The sequence below is a fragment of the Nymphaea colorata genome, chromosome 3, assembly GCF_008831285.2.
Source record: "Nymphaea colorata isolate Beijing-Zhang1983 chromosome 3, ASM883128v2, whole genome shotgun sequence".
Lineage (NCBI taxonomy): Eukaryota > Viridiplantae > Streptophyta > Magnoliopsida > Nymphaeales > Nymphaeaceae > Nymphaea > Nymphaea colorata.
In genome coordinates, this window is record NC_045140.1 from 865236 (window position 1) to 886816 (window position 21581).

At 40.7% G+C, this 21581-nt stretch overlaps 1 protein-coding gene across 3 annotated transcripts; it reads right to left on the reverse strand.

The window, feature by feature from the left end:
* Window positions 1–625: 625 nt before the first annotated feature.
* LOC116251009 (chromatin modification-related protein EAF1 B-like) lies at window positions 626–21217 on the reverse strand. Of its 3 annotated transcripts, none has more exons than XM_031625057.2 (22): window positions 20302–21217; window positions 19981–20175; window positions 19821–19875; window positions 19618–19715; window positions 18131–19541; window positions 17935–18054; window positions 17392–17655; window positions 12770–12958; window positions 12286–12366; window positions 11898–11961; window positions 11233–11810; window positions 11103–11156; window positions 8509–8566; window positions 8231–8427; window positions 7614–7667; window positions 7449–7529; window positions 7169–7306; window positions 6941–7057; window positions 5337–5437; window positions 5044–5259; window positions 4564–4960; window positions 626–2914 (listed from the first exon to the last, which is right to left on the reverse strand). In XM_031625057.2, exons 2-22 carry the CDS (start codon window positions 20067–20069, stop codon window positions 1076–1078), a joined length of 6201 nt encoding a protein of 2066 aa, XP_031480917.1. In that variant the 5' UTR covers window positions 20070–20175; window positions 20302–21217; the 3' UTR covers window positions 626–1075. The 3 variants fall into 3 exon arrangements, with proteins under 3 accessions (XP_031480917.1, XP_049932443.1, XP_049932442.1); XM_050076486.1 differs by having other exon boundaries at window positions 11410–11810; window positions 17392–17700; XM_050076485.1 differs by having other exon boundaries at window positions 17392–17700.
* Between the last annotated feature and the right edge of the window lie 364 nt (window positions 21218–21581).

Sequence of the window (21581 nt, forward strand, 5' to 3'; positions counted from 1 at the left end):
TAACGATGCACGTATTCTTCGGCTGATGCAACTTTCGGAGCTATAGTGTGAACACATTTTCTGGAGGTAAAAAATCAATAACCCCCACTTTACTACAATTCGGCAATGAAACATTTCGAAGCATTTGGAATGGCTGATACAATGCAAAATCTGAAATAGATGAATTTATGACCCTGAAGACAAGTCCTATTTCTGATTTTTTGGTCCGCTGGCTTTCAGCAAGGGGACTGTTGCTTAGGCCGCTTGAGAGTAAGAATTTTTTATCGTTTATTTGATAGCCAAGACAAGTACTAATTTCATTTGCTACCTAGGAAAAAGGTATATTATGGTAAATATACTGAGAATGAAACTGGCCCCTGAACATGCTTGCCGATTACATTCCCATATAGACGCGCAAACTCCACTCCATTTTAGCACTGGATAATGCACCATAATGACCATGCTTTCCATGAGACCGGAAATGCGAAGCCTCTCTGTAAACGTTATCTTGCACTTAATTAGGTTTGGGCCAACGTAATTTCCGACTGGTCATAGCAAAGATGAAAGAACCAGCTTTAAGGACAACGAACTTGTCCTGACCAAAATGCCGGATCTCTCTCCCCCGGTGCACGAATAACAGACAAGCTGAACTTCAATACAGATATTAATAATGGGATGCTTGTCCCCTGTACAAAACTCTACAAAAAGGCTCGATTAGCATACAAAGAATGAATAAGTCGTGCCGTTAATAATGATAGAGCAGGTGTTGCCTGGACCAGAAGCCACACCTCTCACTGGTTTCAGATACGGGTGCAGGCTCGCCACCTCCATTAACAGGCTTCACCACCACGGGTGCTCCAACCAGATTTGGACTGCAGGACCTCCACAGATGATCCCTTTTTCGCCATTTACAAGCCAACCCATGTGCCAGCCACCCGTATAATCAATCATGAACAGAATTCGATAACCTGTACATTACTGATACATAGGCACGCCTAGCCGAAGCCTGTACAGCGGTTAATATAGGCTGCCAGAAGCTCTTCTTAACTGAAGCTTCCTCAAGGGGGTCCAGAACTCGGAAGGCTGCCATAAAGACCTATACTACCAGGGTGTTGCTGTGCACCTTGAGCTGCAGGCCTAACCTGCTGGGGGCAGGCGGTGGCGATTGCTGTGGCTGCTGCGGCCACTGACCACCAGCATTGTGTCCATGGATTGTAACCCCACCTGAATACTGCCTTTGTGGCAGCGCAGAGCTGCCTGAGGGAGGGAGCATTTCCGCCCCCATGGAGTTTGCCTGGGGGGGAGTACTCATTGTTGCCATGTGAGCGGTTGAGGTAGGAGTATTAGGCTCATAAGACTGTTCTGGCATCCACTGAGTTGGAGGAATGCTGACAGACGAACCTGCCAAGGCAACAGGAGCAGAATCTGTACACAACGGACTAACTGTACTTGGGCCTGTTTCATATTGGTTGTTTGCTGTCTGTGAGGCCGACCGATCCATAGGTTGTGTCACAGTCTCAGAGGTTATTTGGCGATTCTGCAGCCTTCTCTGAATAGGCTGTTGGGTATGAATCAAGGGCCTCTGTTGATGCTGTTGCTGCTGCTCCTGTTGATGCACCTGCTGCTGCTGTGGCTGTTGCTGCTTCTGCTGCTGTTGTTGTGGCTGCTGCTGCTGCAGAGGAGGAGATGAAACTGGCGGAGAATTGGCGGACACAGGAACAGAAGTAGAATTAGCTGGTTGCTGGGAAGCAACTGCCATGTGTTGTGAAGAAGACAAGTTATGATTATGCGGGCCAGAAGTATGGCCTTGGGCGGCTGAATTGGTGCCTTCTGGAAGGGATGAGAGTGATGGTTGCCTAGATGGAGGAACTGAGCGTGGATACACCTTCTGATGCTGGGACTGAGCTCCTGATGTCTGCGAAAGATGCATATTTGCCTGGTTTTGGTATCCAGCCGTGCCACTAAGCATCATTTGCTTACCAGCATGAGCCTGGTTTGAAGCCGCACCTGGCATTAACCGCTGTCCGTGCATCATGTGCACAAGTTCCCCTTTGTCAGCCACCTGATTCCCTGTAGCACCACCACTGGGGTAAGACCCATCAACCGGAGGTGACGGCACAACACTACCCCTACCTAATCCCTTCGAAAGTTTAGCCTGCTGTGCTTGTGACTGCTGCCTAGGCTGCTGACCTTGACCCTGCTGTCTATGCTGCTGCTGCAATTGTTGTCTTTGTCGCTGTTTCACCTGATTTGGCATTCCAAGTCCACCAGCTTGAGGATTTGGACCAGAAGTAGCATGAGGTAGAACCACATGTTGCTTCTGGGTGCCTTGCAGTGGGACCGAATTCATGGGCAAAGAGGCTGAATTGACAGTTTGCTGGATACCAGGGGGAACTGCAATTGCTTGGCCAGCAGCAGACTGCTGGTTGACATGTAAAGAATGTTGTTGCTGCTGATGTTGTTGCTGCTGATGATGTTGCTGCTGCTGCTGCTGTAGTTGTTGCTGCTGTTGCTGATGATGCTGCTGAGTGGGCCCATTTTGAAGCGATGACACAGAATGTTGTGGTTGTGCATGGGGAAGTGACATATTTGGAGCAAAATGCTGATGGTGATGCTGTTGTTGCTGCTGCTGCTGCTGTAAAAACCTTTGCTGGTAGGACCTATCTTTAGTTAAACGGTACATATATGCTTGCTGTTGTGCGTTGCCACCTGGGTTCTGCATCTGAGAATGATTAATACCATGTGACTGTTGTGGAACCTGATGGGCCTGAGGATGCTGAACAGGAAACGCCTGAACTGGTGAAGAGACCATCTGATTTGAAAAAGGTGTGCTCAAACCATTGAAAGGAGCCATGCCCTGCCCACTTCCTTGAGAAACTTGAAGTTGAAGCTCTTGCATTAGCATCTGCCTTTGCTCCTCCGGAGGTGGAGCAGGCTGGAATGGTAAACACAGCATGTTATGACAATAGATGAAGAATCGGAACGATTGATTGCACGAGGACAGAAAAGTATTTCTTTTATGACAATCGGAACATATTTTTTCCTTCTCAATTAATAGACTAACTGAAGAATTATGTACAACTCCCTAGCTCCTAGAGACCCTAAGAAATAGCCTTTTTTTCCTTAAAGCCAACCAAAAAAATATAAAAAATGACTACCTCTACCAAAAAAAACACACAAAAACAAAATAGTAATGTTTCAGTCTCTTTATTCTGCAATGCTATTGCGGTGACACAGACTGTTAGATATGGGTATGGGATAATGGGTCCAGTCCACTAGACAGACCCAATAACATCCACAAATAGGGGGAACGGCCAGAAGGGAGGGTTATCACAGAAATTATTGGTGATTCCTCTGGGAGGGAATCCCTAATCTGGGATTAGGAACTGGGGTGCGTGAATTTCTCAAGGGCTGGATTGCTGAAGGTAGGTACTGGCCAGCAGAGGCTAACAAACACATTACTAGTTTTATGTCCTTGCATAAGCAGTACATTCATGATTCAACCTCGCCTCTCTACATCAAATAGGAAGGCCCAATAGGACTGCCGACTAAAAAAAGTATAAAAAATGACTACCGCTGCAAAACAAAAAAGAAAACAAAAACTACACAAAACAAAATAATATTTAATGTTTCAGTCTCTTTATTCTGCAACCCTATTGCAGTGACGCACACATTCCTAGTTTTATGTCCTTGCATAAGCAGTACATTCAACCTCGTCTCTCTACATCAAATAGGATGGTCAAATTTCATACGTACCTATCAAAGGCCACATACTATATTCCCACCATGGTAGTCAAAAAAGCTAGGCAAGCTTAGGCAGTCACTTTCAAAAAAGCATGGCAGTGCCTAGGCATGCCAAAAACCAATGACTGAAAGAAAAAAATGAGGAAGAAGAAAAGAACCTCGGAAATTGGGGAAAAGGAGCAGAAGAAAAGGAATGGAAAGAAGGCAAAAGTAGAAAAGGAAGAAGAAATGAGAAAAAGGTAGAACATTGCTTTTTATTAAATTTGAGCACCTAGTTAGCCCAGCTTAGTTGAAAAGGTGGGAACCTAGGGCCTAGGCACACTTTTGACTCAGCTGGTTTAAAAGTTGGTTCTTTTCTTTGGTAAACTTGACCATGTTCAACAATAAATCATTGAGACTTCCAAGAATGCAGATTTTGGACCACCCCTACTCTGCTCTGTGTGAAATTTATCCTAGGAAGAGTGGTTCAACGCTCACAAAAAACTTGCTGGGCAGTACCTATCTTTCTAATTGTGGTGCAGCTGGTGCTTATCAGTTGGCTTTCTTCCCTAAATTACACAGAAAAGCATCATATGCCTAATAAATACTACAAAGCTCTAGGTTGTGTCAACAAGTGATGGCACTATAGTGCATAAAATCGGCAGAAACAAAACCTTTTGGGCGACTAGTTAACATTCAACATGCCACCACATGAGACAGTTGGATGGAAATGTGCAATTTGTCATACGACAATCTACACAGTACGACTGCTTTCACAGTTTCAACAGATGCTTACTGAATTAAACTTGTTACAGAAATGTAACATAAAAATTACTAATAACTATATAAAGAAATCCTCACCCGCATCATCTGAAGAGATTCACGTGACCTTGAAACTGAATTTCCATGAGGAGACACAACTCCTGGGTACATATTCACAGGATTTGGCACACCCACATTGCCAGAGGCAAGCATACCGCTTGTTCCTGAAGACACCATGCCTAGCATTCCTGGTGAACCCATTCCCTGATAGCCTGGCCTCGGCATCGGCATGCCTCTGCTCACACCAGGCATTATTCCTACACCATTTCCACCAGGCATCATACGAACACGTTCACCACCAGCCTGTAAGCCCTGATTAACAGGCAAACCTGATTGCTGAATGTTCCTGTTGGAAATCATTTGATTAAACTGTTGTATTCTATGATCATCCAAAGGAAGACCCATTGGCTTTGGCACCGCATATCTCTGAACATCCCTATAAGATTGTTTCAAAAAGTCAGCAATGTAATTTGCCAAAAAAAAAATCATGCAAGTAGAAGGTGACTAAGCAAATTGCACCTTCCAGTTTGGCTAAGTGGCCCCAATGGTGGTGGAACAGTATTACCAAGGACAACACCCCCAGCTCCCTGCAGAATGTGGCCCATAGAGGTTGATTGCATGGGAGTGACAGGACCTTGATGACTGGATAATGCTAAACCAGTGGAATGAGAAGCATGGTAGCCAGACGAGACTGTATCGGGGCTTGATGTGATTGCATCACAAAAATCAAGCGGTCTACAATGGACAAAGGAAGAGAAAGTTATTACACCAAAAATATGCACAAAACAACCCAAACAAATAATACAACATACGTCATCGGAGCTCCATTCATGTTTGTGGTGCAAGCCTGGGAAAGGGCAACAGCGTGTGATGAGTGAATCGGAGTGCGCTGTTTCTGTTCTTGATTGTCTGACTGCAGGACATAGAGGGAAGAAAGTGTTAACAATTATGGTATTTAATAGAGGTTACATGTGGAATATCGAGCAAGGTCATTCAGAACAGGGAAAAAAAAAAACTAAGTGGAACGTAGATGCATAAAATAACTAAGCATAGAAGGGGATGACAAAACAAACAACGAATTTGTGAACTTTTACTAGCTCTAAGAAAATACAAATAATAATACGAATGATAACTCATCTCAATGTCGACAACAAATGTGGACCATGGTGTTACCAGAGCAGAAAAGGAACCTCAAGTGCCTAAAAGGTAAAAGCCAGAAAATCAGATTGGTGCATACCTTGCTGTTAAGGTCAAAATATAAAAGGACAAAATGCGCAAGGCAACTTTTGCCAACTTTAATAAATTGATTGAACAATAATGAAATTGTAGTACAAGAGGAAATGGGAAAAAAAATTGTGGCCGCTGAGTTTTCTAAAAAGAAATAATTGCATTAAGTTAGATCCATATCAGGGCCAAGGCACACACAAAGGTTTGATCCAGCAAGATCAAAGCCCTCGGACTAGGACCGGCATAGAATGAAGCTACAATGGGCTGAATCAAAGAAAAATAAAAAAAATTATCAAGTCAAATTTAATTTAACATAATAGACCTTTAACATGCCCTCACCAAGTTGCATGAAGATGGACAGTTGACAATGGGCTAGGAACAAATTAAGAAAATCCAAATTGGCACGAAAGCCGTCTCCTTTTTGATGCCCATTTTGACAAGTGGGCAAAATAGTGTCATGTATTGCTCGTTTTGAACTAGGGTTATGAAGACCCTTCCCCTCTTGTCTATAAATAAAAATCGACCTCTCATCTCCTTCTTGGGTTGACTTATGAGGGAGGGAGGGAGGGAGGTACTGGTCGTTTAAGTCTCACGCAAAGAAGGTTTTAGCTTGAGAAAGTGTACAGCTGCCAACCAAGCCCATTCACTTCAGCCTAAGTGCAGCTTCATTAATGCTTGAAAAGCTCAATCGAGTATGCTAGTTCATACGCTTCCCTAGCCAGATTTAGTTGGGCTCAACTCTGGTTTGAGGAACGTGTGAAAGACTGAACCATGACTATCTGAAACTTGTTTACGCTTTTCAGAAAGATCAGAACTTGGTGGTGGCATTGGGAGAGTGTCATCAAACAGAAGGAGATGATACTAAAGAGCTGACAACAGATCCACCACCTTCTAATTAGAAAATCTGATCTCTTTTAGCGTTTGTTTTAAGGATTATTTTTTAGGCGTTCATTGAGATGATCTCAATGAGTAAGACCTGAACCAAAAGCAAACTTCTAGAAGGATACCACTTCTAAAATTGCATAAATCATGTGCCAGATTTCAGGAAAAATAAAACGAACAGGACATAATGTTTCTACCTATGACATTAAGAAAAGCAATCCATGACAACATATGCAATTACATCTTAGAATAACACAGGATGGCACAGGGTGCATCACAGAGCAACCAACAAATATATGGCACATACCTTCGTTTTATTAGAATGCTGCTTTTGTCCAATCATAATGATTTTCTCAAAATGACTCTTTAGTATTTCGTCTTCCATTGGTTCCTGCAACCGTTTAAACAACTGTCTCGCACTACCCTGGTTCAAAGTCATCAACACTACTACAATGTGACATTAATTTTTTACATAAAAACCAGCTACAAACAAGATGAAAGGAATCAATAAAAATGCAATCTGCTAAAGGAAGACCTTGGGGATTCCAGGTAAGGTAGATGGATATGGCTGGGAAGATCCAGAATCCTCTGCACTATCAGCACCATCCCCATTGTTCTTATCCATTAAGGCCTTGTGCCGCTCCTTACATTCCTTAGGTTTCCGGAATATACACTAGAAACCAAAATTGCACAAGAAAATATATCAACGCCTTGATCAATTTAATTTTTCAAACAAAAGATGTTTGAAAGACATTTAGCAAAAATTAAGAAATAGACTTGCACGGGAAAGGTAAAATATGAATCGAACTTATCACCTTGCACTGTAATGTACTATTTATAGCATCAGTTACTAGTTCCCAGTTTGGACCCATGTCGTGCACAAGTACAACAAGTGCCTAAATCATGAAAATCACAGTATTGAGTAAAATCCCATTTAAAATTCTTCAAATACATCAGAAAGGATTTATGCGACTTGCAACCTGATCTTCAAAAAGCGTCCAAGGCATCCCATCTCCAGTCTGCCCTGCAGATATCTGCAACGAGTAAAAGTCAAGAGGAAGTGATTGAATTAATTTCAGGTTCACTTATGAGTGCAGGGAAGGGCACAAGTTAATGAAGAGGGAGCAAAGACACAGAGAAAGAAGAGAACTAATACGCAGTAGATAGCACCCTCTAAATCCCAAGTGCTTATGACAATACTGAAAGAAATAAGGCAACTCATGAATACACTAGTGAATAGAGGATCACCAATTCTTTTATAGCCACAAGCAACGAGAAAAGATAGTCAAATAGACTTATCACAAAACATATACATATTACTGAAAAATTTATGTTTATAATGGAGTAGGAAAATGTGAAAAAATGTCAAAATGTGATCATATATTCATCACCTTATTATTCAATGACTAATCGGATAAGTGTTTTTTTTTTTTTTTGTGGGGGTGGGGTGGGGGGGGGGGCGCGCAGAGGCAGTCAAGATCATGTATTGATACCAGACGCCATTAGCAAGCTCCACCAATCATTATGTTAGGACCTAGGAGTATATTCCATAGACTAATAACATCTTCCATCGACAACATTAATGAAGGGGACAAACCTTAAGCACTTTGTTTTTTCTGCCCCGATCACGGTTAGCAATCATCCTCATCAGCTTATTTGGGTTAGCAATATTACTCATTTGTGAAGCAGCAGGAGAGGGTATGGAACCAGTCAATGGAGTTGCAGCCTCTGGAGAAGTATCAGTCAACTGTTTTGAGATTTTTGGTCGCTTTGCAGCATGCTGCCCATGCAAATCTTGTAGAAGACAAAGTGAAGGTAAGAGCTTATAAGAGAAAGAAACTACCTCAACAAGTTAAGGTAAAAAATAATGCTTACTAGGATTTCCATTGGCTTCTGAATAGAGACCATCCACTCTCTTCTTAAATTGATCCTTCTGCAATTTAGTTTGCATTTCATTAAAATACATGAAATAAAGACTAAAATAACATCAAGCAATACAGAATTCAACATTATGGTGTAACGACCATCCAGCCAACCCCCAGTACTTGGGGACAAGAAGAGTGACTATTGCAAAATATCTTAAAGGGGGAGTTCCATCATGTAGCTAGGCTAGTCAAAGACAAGAAGAAGCAAGTTAAAGTGAGTAGGCAGGAATGGTCTGTAACTTAAAGACTAGCACCAAACATATTGTGTGTACAACTGTACATGTTTACATCAGATCATCAAATTCAGTTAGGCAGAAGAGGCAAGGAAAACTGTTAGATGCTGCTAATGTTCTCAGATACTATAAGAGGAGGAGTTCCAGATTTGGCAAAACATCCATAAAAGGAGACATTCAGCTTTTCAAGGTGTAGCAGAATATGGAACAATTCATACTGTTGTTGATTATTTTCCTGCCACAACACCCAGTGGATTCTACAGCCCTCAGCCTTTAGGGCACCATGGAAATCATAAGCAAGCATTTCCAGGATTTATTAGCAACTTAAAAGCATTATTAATTCTTTTAATTCCTATAAACGCTAGCTACAATGCTACACCATAAGCATCGAGCACCACAAAAATTAGTCTCGCTATCACAACAATATTCTTAATTCCTTGTTGCCATCTAAAGATCTGTAAACTTAAAATTTTTGAGTGCTTATATTTGTTTATCCATATAAAAAGTTTTCATCATTTGCTGGCTTAAAAAAAGTCTGCCACTTGTCCTCCCTTTTCCTTATTGGCCAATGTCCATATGTTGATTCAGTCTTCTAAAACATTGTACAAGAAGAGTGAAAAAATATTTGCCTTGCTTCTATTCACTTTTCAAAAATTTTTCTACTAATCAAGGTACTCTACAATAAAATAAATCACCTGAAAGAAAACAGTAGGACAAACTGCAATGTCATAACAAAACAAAAAATCTGTCATTGACAAATGCATATACATAATATTGATGACTTCTCTTGTTTTGAAAACAACAAGACTTAACAAGTGAGAAGATAGAGTGCTGCTACATGCAATACATTTGAAACGGATAAGCAACAGAAACAGAATATACATAAAAACTTTATTGCAGAACTAAGAAGAGTAGGAAAAAGTCATAACAGCATGAAGTAAGGCAAAAACAAACTTTTGATGCATTCATTTTCAACAAGTTCCGCTTCTGAAAACATAAAGATTAAGTGTAGCCTCAGAAAGTCAACCCCACATGGACTCCTCAACACCCATATAATTATCCAAACAAACCCACGAAGAGCACACTTCAGCCAGACCTAGCTTCCATTGCCCACCAATTTCAGCCAGAAAATATAAGGATTCACTGATCTTAATGATGCCAGCAATGTTGACTAAGCTAGAAAGCTTCAAAACCTTATTCGGTGAACCAAGAAATTTCCGGATCCCATAACAAAAAAGGGCCAAATGATTAACCAAAGAATACTAGAAAACCAAAATGGACAAAGTGGAGCTTTTAGATTTCATAAGGAACGAAACAAAGTGAAGAGAGAATCGATGCTACAATCTAAAAATATTAACCTAATGAGACCAAATTTCATTTTAGAATGAACTTCAACTAAAATCCAATTATCAAGACTCCCAGTAGCCAATAAGGGGCATAAGTGGCTCAAACTGAAGCTTAATCGAACTTAATCTAAACCAAAAACCAGTGTTGTACGTATCGTACGATATGGGGCCGTATCGTACGATACGTTATCATCGCGTTTCAAAAATGCGATACGATACACCACCTGTATCGTAAACAGGTGGTGTCTCGTGCCTATATCGTGCGTATCATACGATACAGCCACCGTATCGTACAACACAGTTACGATTTAGTTATAATACGTTACGATATTATGATTTTTTTTTTAAATACGATACAGTTACAATACGTTCCGATATTTTACGATACATGTATCTTAAAGCCAGACCAATACGGCTTACAATACGCTTTTTACAACATTGCCAAAAGCTGTCTGAAATCAAACCCAAATAAGAAAATTAGCAGTGAAACCATATCAAATGCAAAATCTAACGAATGGATAGCTTTGCTTTTATGCACAACAAGAATGAAGCAATTATGCTTTTACACCTTTAAATAAGCATGGGCACTACCTCCATTCAACTGATGAAAGTTTTAAGTGGTTGGTCATGTCTCCCATTTATAGGTACACCTTCATGCATGGTGATAATCATCCACCATATTTATGTCTATCACTTCATTCCAAGTTTAAATACATCTAAATTTGATAGATATTTAAGCACATGATTATCAGATTTCATTATTTAACAAACACTGTAAAGGGACGCTGGTCAGTCACGATATCTGACTCACCTGAACAAGTGACGTGCCTAATTTTCAGTGACAAGAGTAGCATATATCTAAGTTCAACATAAACAGCAGAACTAATGCTAATATCAATCTGTCATACTCTAGACACTATTGGGAACCGATCTGAAAACTAAAGAAGAAAAGCAACGGACATAACCTGCTCATTCTGGATAACTTGATCAGACTGCCACCTCTGTTCATACTCAGAACCCTGGAATAATGAGTGCAGTCAGCAATCCAAACATTAAAACAACTGTTAAAACAAATCTCAAGGATACCACTCATACTTTTCCTGAAGCACCGAATCCTGCAGGTTCAGCTGAAGACAGAAAGGTCCTATAACCCATAGGCTTTGTCTTCTTCTTTTTAGATTTTGTTGAAACCTCCGTGGTTTCCAAAGGCAATTGCTTTACAAATTCGCCTGTTGATTCCACTTCAATACTTTTCTTAGGCTGAGAACTCACCTGAAACGAACTAAGTTCATCTTGGAACGAACTTGTATCACCACTTGAAACATCATTCTTGTTCATCACATGCATCCCCCCTACAGCCCCAGCGGATGGGCTCACAACACGTTGCCTTGCTGCCGTACGAACGCGCTTTGTTGGGATGGAACCCACATTCAGACTGCTAGAGTCCCGTTTCCCAGTAATTAGTGTTTGCTGAGTCTCAAATCTGACATCCACACAATTCCCAAAAGCCATACTGGAAACTGGTTTTGCTTCATGTGCCCTTGAAAAGTGCGACTTCGAAAAATTTTTCCTTTTCTTTGAAGTGAACTTTGATGGCTTTCTACCCTCAAAAGCACCAGGGAAGTACCTGCTCCTTGTTTCACAGTCATCTTCTTCATACGCAGTCCCTTGGACTACAAATTACATCAAGTACATACATGATCAAGAAAACTAGTAAGCAAACAAGAGAAAAATAGTTTCCAGTAAGATAGTCTTGCTACCTGCTGCAGGGTCAACCAGTGAAAACGCATCACAGTCCTCACGATTAACAGCAGCATCCAGTTTCTGTTAAGAAAGGAAAGTAATTAGTAATTTTGCGTGTGCATTGAACCTTCTTTCCTCATTCATGTCAAGTCTGTTCTTTGTTGTCACAACCAAAATTCAAACATCACGCTAATACGAAACTGCATCCAATGCTTTAAAATATCATAATTAATGAAAGGTAGAGTATTCATGTTCAAAAGCAATTTATCTGATAAGCATTGAAATAACATACGACCCGAATATTGTCTACATTTTAAGGCATACACTTCCCCCTCTGCAAAGGCCATCAAAATAATTGGGATTTGCTCACATATTAATCCAAAAAAATAAAAAATTGAGCTTTACCTCATTTGACAACCAAAGAGATTCAACGGACTTTCGATAAGCACCCATAGCAAAAGGTGGAACCGTGTAAAAAAGGTTTACCTGCCAAAAATTCCAAACTCATTAAGGAGTTCAAATCAGTTCCCTGAATGCATAGAAATGTGTACTTCACTTTGACAGCCAAGGTGTTGCCTTCTATTTGACTATCAGGAAGAGGAAATTCACCAAGAATCCACCTGATGATGGTTTTGGGCAAGTAAATGTTTCTTCCTGTATGTTCTTTTATTATTTTTCTAATGTATTTTATAAGTAATAAAATATTAAGTGATCACTTCCCATACACCTTACAATCTTTTTAACAATATTAGAAACAAGGTCGAGATGCAACACAAAGCAGAATTCAGAGATTTTGCCTATATCAACTAACAAAAATCTATCAGCAGAAGAAAGTATGTACTTAGAATGCAAGAAAGAAGAAACAATGCAAAAAAAGTACAATTCATACCTCCGAAAACTGATCTTCTAATGGAGATCCTATTGTTCCCATATCCATGCTCTCAGGAGTTGCTGACATTTCAGCTGGACAAGTGGGACTATTTTGTTGGTCATACTTCAAAAATCTTACCGCATAGCCAAAAACAGGAAGTCGTGATTTTCTTTCAGAGTAATTTGAGTCAGGGTGCCTTGAGTGTTCCTGAAAAGGTAGTCAATACAGGCAAACTTCAGATCCCAATATCAAGTATTCTGATTCTTAAGCCTATATGTGCATCAAGGCAATCAGAAACTCACACATTTTTCCTTTTCTCACAAGGTCACATTTGAAATTTCTCAGTCTTTGATTTTTAATCACTTGTGACCAACAATCACCAGTTTGAAAGGTGCCCACTTTACCAAGAGATAATTTTAGATTTTCGAACTGCCTTTTTCATTCGTGTACCCACAACTCAATAGAAAGAATTTCTCAAAAAACAAGAATCTAGTGGCTAGCAAATCCACGGGCAAGTACAAGTTTAAAATTAAATTCTACCTACCAATAAAAGAAAGACAACAACATAAGTAAAGAACCGGATTGCTTTAAGGAGTTAATTTAGGGAAAAGCAAAACACATCCATAATGGCTCCTAAGATGATAAAGTACTAGAAGTTAACGTTTAGAACTTTTCTTCCTTATAAAGCATTTGCCAGGGCTAAATACCTTCCAGTGTGAAACACTGAAATATCCCGCATTGACAATCCTAGTAGACAAGCATGGATATTGTGGCTAATTTTGTTAACATCTATGCAGAAAAAGGCAGGGATATTGACAATATTAGCTTCAAAAGGCTTGTCTTTGATCTTAACCTTGACAGCCATTGACATTGTACAGCTCCAAAATGTAACATATCTCACTTTCTTCCCTTTTCTAAAGCTGACTATCTCGACCTTTTACATAGGCATACAATACAATCTTACATAGGTGAATGTTTATACCTTGCCTCCAAGTTGAAATATCACTTTCACAGTTCTTGCATGCAAACAAACTCAGCTTTACAAATACTCACAGGTAATAAGCAGCTACAACCACCAATCTTGCTGCATATCTGCTGATATGCAAGATTGTGAGGCAGAAGTATCTGAATTTTTGTTTTCTTCTTTTAAAATGTCTAAAGTAGCAGCTATTTATTTTAAATATGAAAATAGAAAATTGGCTGATTATCTTGATTGACATCAGCCAAAATAGCCCAATTCACTGTATCATTGAGCAAAATGGTACAACTACATTACTGATAGAGAACATTGACAAGAACATAAGAATGATGTTTAGATTGTTTTTCATTATCAATAATCGCAAAAAGTTTAATCCACTTAGGTCAAATGAATTTCAAACTTGTTCAAAATTGCATTCCAACCATGAAGTTCTAAGTAGTGTACATGTAAGTTCATTGAGAAAATAGGAGTTGCCCAAACATCCAATCACTAAACTTCTGAAAAATGGTCACTTTTTTCTTCCTTATCCTGCAGCAGACCAGAACATTACTAGTTGAATATTGCCAATAATTGATAGCATTCATTTTAAGCTGCCTGATGAGATGAATTCAGCTGCTTACTGTTAGACATACTGTGGAAATAGTCAGAAATTTGTGTGCCAAGTTGCCAATACGTTATTCCAAATTTAACCCATGACTGAACTAAACTAGTTGAATTTATGGAGGTAGTGCAAAGAAGTAGAAAAACATAAAATACGAACTGCCTTTGGACCAGCATATTACTAGTTGATTCAAATGGCAGTGAATGAGAATATCAGTTCGTACACTCCTCAAGAGGTGGATTTTGCTACCTATGGTTAGACATACTTTAGAAATAACTCAGAAATCATCTGACCCAAGTTTCCAATATGCTATTCGAAATTTCATCCATAACTGCACTAAACTATTTATTTTATGGGTGCAATTAAGGCCAAAGAATAAACGAAGCACCTTCTCCTCAAGGGACGTTGCATGCATCTCTTTTCTGTTCTTGCATAAGAAAATGACAACTTGTTCATTCAGAAAATCTTTCCCTGATTAAAGCAAACATGATAACGCAATCGGATGCATCAAGGACTTCCCTTGAATTTAGTTATTATGTATTCCATAGTAAAATGTCAATCTCTATAGTTATCTGTTTGCATGTCCACCAATTCTGTATGTACAACATAATCAAGTAAAATACTGGGAACAAGAAGTCAACAGCCTCTGCAATCTTTAGGGCCACATATTACGTTTACTGTCTCCAAGTTACACACAATGAACATCTTTGCCAGCAATTAAGACCGATGTTCACTAAATTATTACCCTCATCTCCAGCTACTATCCCACAGCCATCAGCCAAATCCACAAGGGTCAAACATTTGCAATGCAGGAACGTTAGGAGGTTGTAATAACCACAATTTTACTTCACCACATACAGTAACTGAAAATTTGTTGGAGCATTCTTGAGGCATATATGCAATTGTGAAAAAATTAATATTTCTGTATCAACATCTAATTGCAAAATGGTGGTGGAGAATATATTGAGTTGAAAAATGGCATCACAAAGATCATTACGATGAAAGCCAAAAGATTAATCAGGATTTGAAGATGCCCTTCGAAATAAAAGATGTTCATGCTTTAGAAACTTGTCAAGCTCAAAGGTTCTTCCCGAGATTTCAGGAATTGAAATAGGTATACCAATTTTGGTTATCTAGCTTAATTTTGGAAAGAGAGATGCCATTTACTGTATATGCCAAGTAATTAGCTTCGATGCAATGTTTTAATAGTTTTAGACAAGATAAAAGATCCAAATTCACAATCTCATGGAGGTAAGCAAGGAATTAAACTGGAAATGGAAGCACAAGAATCAGAAGGGCACACATCCTGCTACGTTGGCCCTTCTTGAACCATTTAATAATGGTACCTCATTTACATCATTTGACAGGACTACCTCCAGTCCAAAAGCATCATCTTCATTAGAACTTTGAAGAACTTAAAAAAGCAAAATTTCATCTTTTCAAAAGCTGCATCAATAGTCACAAAATCAGTTTGCCAACAGAACTTATTAGAAATTGAGATCTGAGAAAGACTTAGGGTGTGCCCCCATTTGGTTCAATAGTTCACTTCAAAACAGGAAGCCATATTTGCCAAACACATATCACTTTAGAAGACAAGGATACTCAGACGTCCATGGATTCACAAAATCCAGGTTGTGTGATTAATGGAAGAAAATAAATGCATAAAACAACGGATACACATTCACATGGGGGATGGGGCAAATAAGATTGCTCAACCAGATTAAGCTCTCAGATTCAAGGGTCCTATCAGAGGCAACCCCAGTTTGACTTCCAAATATAATACAGAAAAGGACATAATAAGATTTTTCACTTTGGAATAAAAACAATTTTTTTCTGATACCATACTATGACACTTTCCTCTTCTTAACCCCTTTTCTCTGTCTTCTACCTGCCTAAGACTACTGGTGTGCTGGTTTGAAAAATCTAACAAACTCATCAAATTTCTAGGAAATCTATACATATAGAGTCAGTCTTGAAGTGATGCTCGCAAGGTCACTAACTAGGACAGTGGCAAAACAGGCTTCGCATATAACCTAGCTCAAATGGGTATTTGATGATAACAGTGGTTCAATTTTCGGTATGAAAGAGTGGTTATTTTAAGAAAGCAAGGAAACATTTGACCAAACTAAGGCCCATCAAACCAAGCAAGTGAATTATTACTCGTCCACTTTTAAGGACAGGCGTTGTATTAATGATCTAGTCCATCTCATGGTTCAATTGGTTTGTCAATCTCAAGCTTGATTTAGCTCAGCCCCAACACTCACTTTCCGATCTAATCAACAAGCTCTCGATATTCTACAATGGGACTTGGTCAATGCTTGGCTTGTAACATGTATAGTCAAAAATTCAAATTTCAGCCAAGTAGCAATAATTTAGTTTCAAAAAATCACAACGTAAAGACACACAAAGCCGCATAACATTAAATTAAACCCATAAAACTATAAACAGAAATAATTGACATCGCTCTTCCCTAACTCATCACTTGCTCACTTCCCAACCACTCTCGCTTACCTAGTATTTGATATCCATAGGCCATCATATGAGTAATGCACTAACCAGAGTTAAACAGAAATAATTGATATCGCTCTTCCCTAACTCATCACTTGCTCACTTCCCAACCACTTTCGCTTACCTAGTGTTTGATATCCATAGGCCATCATATGACTAATGCACTAACCAGAGTGCTAGCATGCCAGGAACCATCCATTCTTCATAACCATATGAAGTTGCTCAAGATCTTTAAATTTAATTTTGCTACATTGTATTCACTATGGAAAGTGATGTGTTCACATCCTTTAAAAGTTTGAAGGGAAATTTTCAAAAACACTCAAAGAATTGGGGAAAGAAGCTTGCACTGAGCAAACCTGGTGCAGCTGATTTTACACATGATCAGTTCATTAGAAAAACATCATCAGTACATGAAATACAACTCAATCAGTGATACAAACTAAAAAATAAAGGGGAAAGCATTTTAAAGGACGCACATAACTATCAGCAATTAGAAGTTAACAAAACAGTGTGGGGATGAGAGCGTGGGAGGAGGATGAAAAGGCAGAACACCTGAGCAAACTTTTCTCCTTCCGTACAGCGTTCATTAGTCAAGCTGAAACCATTATTGCATGATCCACTAATGGACGCATCACTTTGTTCGCATAAGGTGCTAAGTGATCTTTCATCCCTGAGTACTTCTTTAGCCGATTGCCAAAAATCCATGACAGCAATGACCATTGACCGAGCCAACTTTCTCCACTGTTTAACAGTAGAATCTCTAGAAGCAACCCAACGACAAACTTGGGCTGCAGCAGCTATTTTCCAGATGCGTTCCTGCTCAATGAATTCAAACAAGTCAGCTATTTTCCAGATGCGTTCCTGCTCAATGAATTCAAACAAGTCAGCCATTTTCCAAGCTGCAGACAAGACAACCAATATGGAAATCAAAACAAGAAATGCCTCGTATGCAAGCAAAAAACAAGTAAAAATAGCACCTGAACCTAACTACAAATAAGAAAAACTATGCCACTGGAATCAGGGAAAACCAGTAAAAATAGCACCTGAACAAAACTACAAATAAGAAGAAGTATGACACGTTCCTGAAAACCAGACCTGTATGAAGTCATTCGCTAGCCATGCCATTTCCTCAAGAACAAAATCCCAGTGTGACTTTCTTCTTCCCACTAGAAAGGTAAAGTCATTTGATAACCCCCTAGATTCCTTCAATGCAGCCTGTCCATCAAATTCCAGTTACTTCGCTCCTAAAGACAAATGCACCTCTAAGACAGACATGGGTTTCAGAGTTTACCTTGATTGGTTGGACCTCCTGAGAAACTACATTTTGATGCACAATGCCTTCCAGCTCTTTTTTCTTGGTTCCACCATCAAGCACTACATCAGCTCCTGAACACTCCTCAATGGTGATATTCTCAGGTGGTGGACAACTGGAAGGGACAGAAGTAGGAAGAGTGACCTCAGGATTCAAGCTTTCCTTTCTTGAGATGGGACTGTCGTTATGGTGACGATTAAGTGTTTCAACATCTTTGCCAGGAAGACCATCTGCTTTCCCTGCATCTTCATCACTGACAGGTTTCTCGCTGCTCTGCACACCTGTTCCACTATCGCAAACTTCCTCTTCAACTTTAAGTTGAACATCAATTTCCATATGATCTTCCTGAACAGAATGAATATTTTTCTCACTTGGGTCAGCCTGATCATGCTTGGGACCTTCCTTGTGATTGTCAGAATTTGTTGCCATTACAGAACCTTCGGGCATCGTAGGTTGCTTTTCCACAACAGGATTAGAATCAATGTCCCCTTCTACTGCTGAGGATTTTTCAGTGTCAATAACCAAATTGGTAGGTTGTTTCTCTTCATTTACCCTGCCATCTTCATCCACAAGTGAAACAGCAGGTCCTTCACAAACAATCGCAACTTCTGCTTTGCCAACAGGAGAAGTGGTATTTACATCAACGATCTGAGGGAATGATCCCTCTTTCCCTTCACCAACTGAGAAGGAAGTAGAACCCATTGCATCAGTTTCTTTCTCAGGAAACGCTTCCTGGGAATCATGAAATACCTCGTGTTCAGGAGACTTTTCCGAGTCTAAAATGCTTGTTATCTCTTCTGGACTCACATTAGCTGGAAGGACAGGAACCTCCTGATTCTGTATTTTGTCAATTGCCATGCCCAAACTACCACTTGGGGCGGGATTTTCAGCAAATCCATTGATGTTCCTGTTTGAAGGCTTTGGATTGCTAACAGAACCAGCATTATTGTCCTTGTCCTTCAGCAGCTCACCCTTAGGTGATTTTTCATCCTTTGCATCTTGGCCTGCTGCTAAAGATGAATTTCCATTTGCAGTACAGTTTACCAAGTCAGCAGAGGATGCCCGAGCTATATCACGGCTAGACCTCGACCTGTTTCTCCGAGCATATGCTTGCCTTTTCATGCCAAGACGAACAACTAATAAATCATCGGTTTCCTTTGCATCACGGCCTGAGCCGGTCTGAGAATACTGCTCTGTGACTGGAAGCTTGCCCCTTTTGGTAGAACGTACACCATTCCTCTCACCGATCAGGACATCATTCTCCCCATCGAAAAACAAAAGGTTGTCAGCAGTATGCGGCTCCCTACCAACACAAGTCCCCGGTCTCCCACTGCTCTCTGCCGAGTCTCCATTTGGCGAGGCCACCACAGCGAAGCTACCCTTTGCTTCACTGCAAATAATAGAGGCAAATACCAAAATTGTTATTGCAAACCATTTGTTAGTTTGCTTACTCCAACCAAAGTTACCTTGTCAAATAATTCTCAGCTGGTTGATCGGTAAGCGAAGTTGACTGCAAACTGACAGCAGCTACAGGCCCGAATTTGAAATCCAACGGATTACCACCCTGCCAAACATTATTTCTGGTGTCAAAGCCGTAGACGATGTACAAAACTGCAAATATATTCCGTCCAGAACCCACATAAAAACAAGACCACCACCAGATACCTACCTTCTCAAGAAACTCCAGTTCCCTTCTTCGCTCTTCACGGACATCATATTCCTGCCTGCAACAGCCAGTTAAAATCAATATACGCATGCCACACCAGTAATGACCTCCAGGGAAAAGAACCAACACTCTGGCAGTAGAAGAGAAACACATCGGTAGCTACCTTAGCTCGGCCTGAGTCTTCTCAATGGCAGCACGCCGTGGAGACGCTTTGATGTCAACGGTTACTCCGTTTTCTCCGCCTCCTCCCATGGAGACCCTAGTTCATCCCTGGCGCTTTTGAGTCAAATTGTCGTCGCTTGGCCATCCAAATTATCGCATTCTAGATGGACCATTTACACGTACAATGTCATAAAACCTGGTTCACAGCCATACATACCAAAAGCTACTGAGTTGGCTACAATCAAAAGTCACATGCAATGGGAAACCATACATACAGAAGCAAGTCCGATTTAAACTCAAACACCCAACAAAAAATGCATACCCGAGAGACAGAAAGAGAAAAACCCGTAAGTCTGCTGTACACTGCAACTGAAGTTTAGCTGTACACGATAGTTGAGTTCGTACAAGGCAACGTTTACTCTTCTCGCTTACAGCATGCAACCTGCAATCTGAAAATTCGGACGTAGACAGACCCAATGGCAGCACCTCCCTCAGTTGAATGCAGCCGAAGACGAGCACTCGCACGCTCTGGCAACGGCTAGTGCAACTCTTCAGCTTGCAATCTGCTCGCAACTAAAACCACGAACTAACCAACACGCCACAGAATGGCTCCTGCACCTTCCATGCAGCAAATTCTTTGAGCTCCACCACTAGCCCCATTCCATTACAGTGCCTAGTCACGGTCCCCTGAGATTCAGCCTCACGCTACGCAATCAATTCACTCAATTACACACCGCAACTAGCGTATTCCCACCAAATAAACACATAAGCGACCACGTCTGTCACCACGAAGCAGATAAGTAGAAAACCCCTAACCCTAACTCCCAGCCCTAGAACATCCACCACCCGCGGGAACCCTAGAAGAAGGATCTCTTGCACTAAACGCAGGAATGTTGCCCGCTCGAAGAAGATGAAGAAAGCCCTAACAATGAATCGGACAATCAATGAAGAAAAGAGAGGGAAGAGCGACCCCGTACCAGTGTTCAAACTGGTCGTCCCCGTCCGCAAACAACCCAAAAAGAAACGAGATTATCGAAGAGCGGCAGAGGAGAGAAGATGAAAGGAACGACGAGGAGTTCGACTCTCTTCCCTCAATTCGCTGTTCCGGAGGACGTCGATGACTCTCCGATGCCGGAAGCCTCGTGCCCTAGCACAGAGAGGGGATGAATGGAGAGAGAGAAAGAAGAGAGAGAGGGGGAAGAAGGGAGGGAAGGAGAGATCGCGCAGAAAATTGGATCAGGTTTGGACCCATAAGTTTGGACCTTATCATGGATATTACATATATAATTTGGTTCCGGATCGGGTCCTTTTATTGTTTGAGTTCCCTCGACCCAGATCTGGAGGTGGGCGAAGTGGGACATGGACTGCGATTTTGGTCGGGACTCCCCTCAGCAGGCCAAGTGGACTCGGTCCGGTGCTTAGTGGGCTCGAGCCTAGACTCTTTTCTCCCTGTACTTTTCGCCCCCTCTCGATTTCCATTGACTACTTCCTACACTATGTATGAAAGGTATTGGCATAGCTAGTCCGCGAGTCTCTAGTTCAATTTCCATCGGCATCAGCCTCTAATTAAGTCCAATTAATACTTAGAACCAAGTGGCGAGG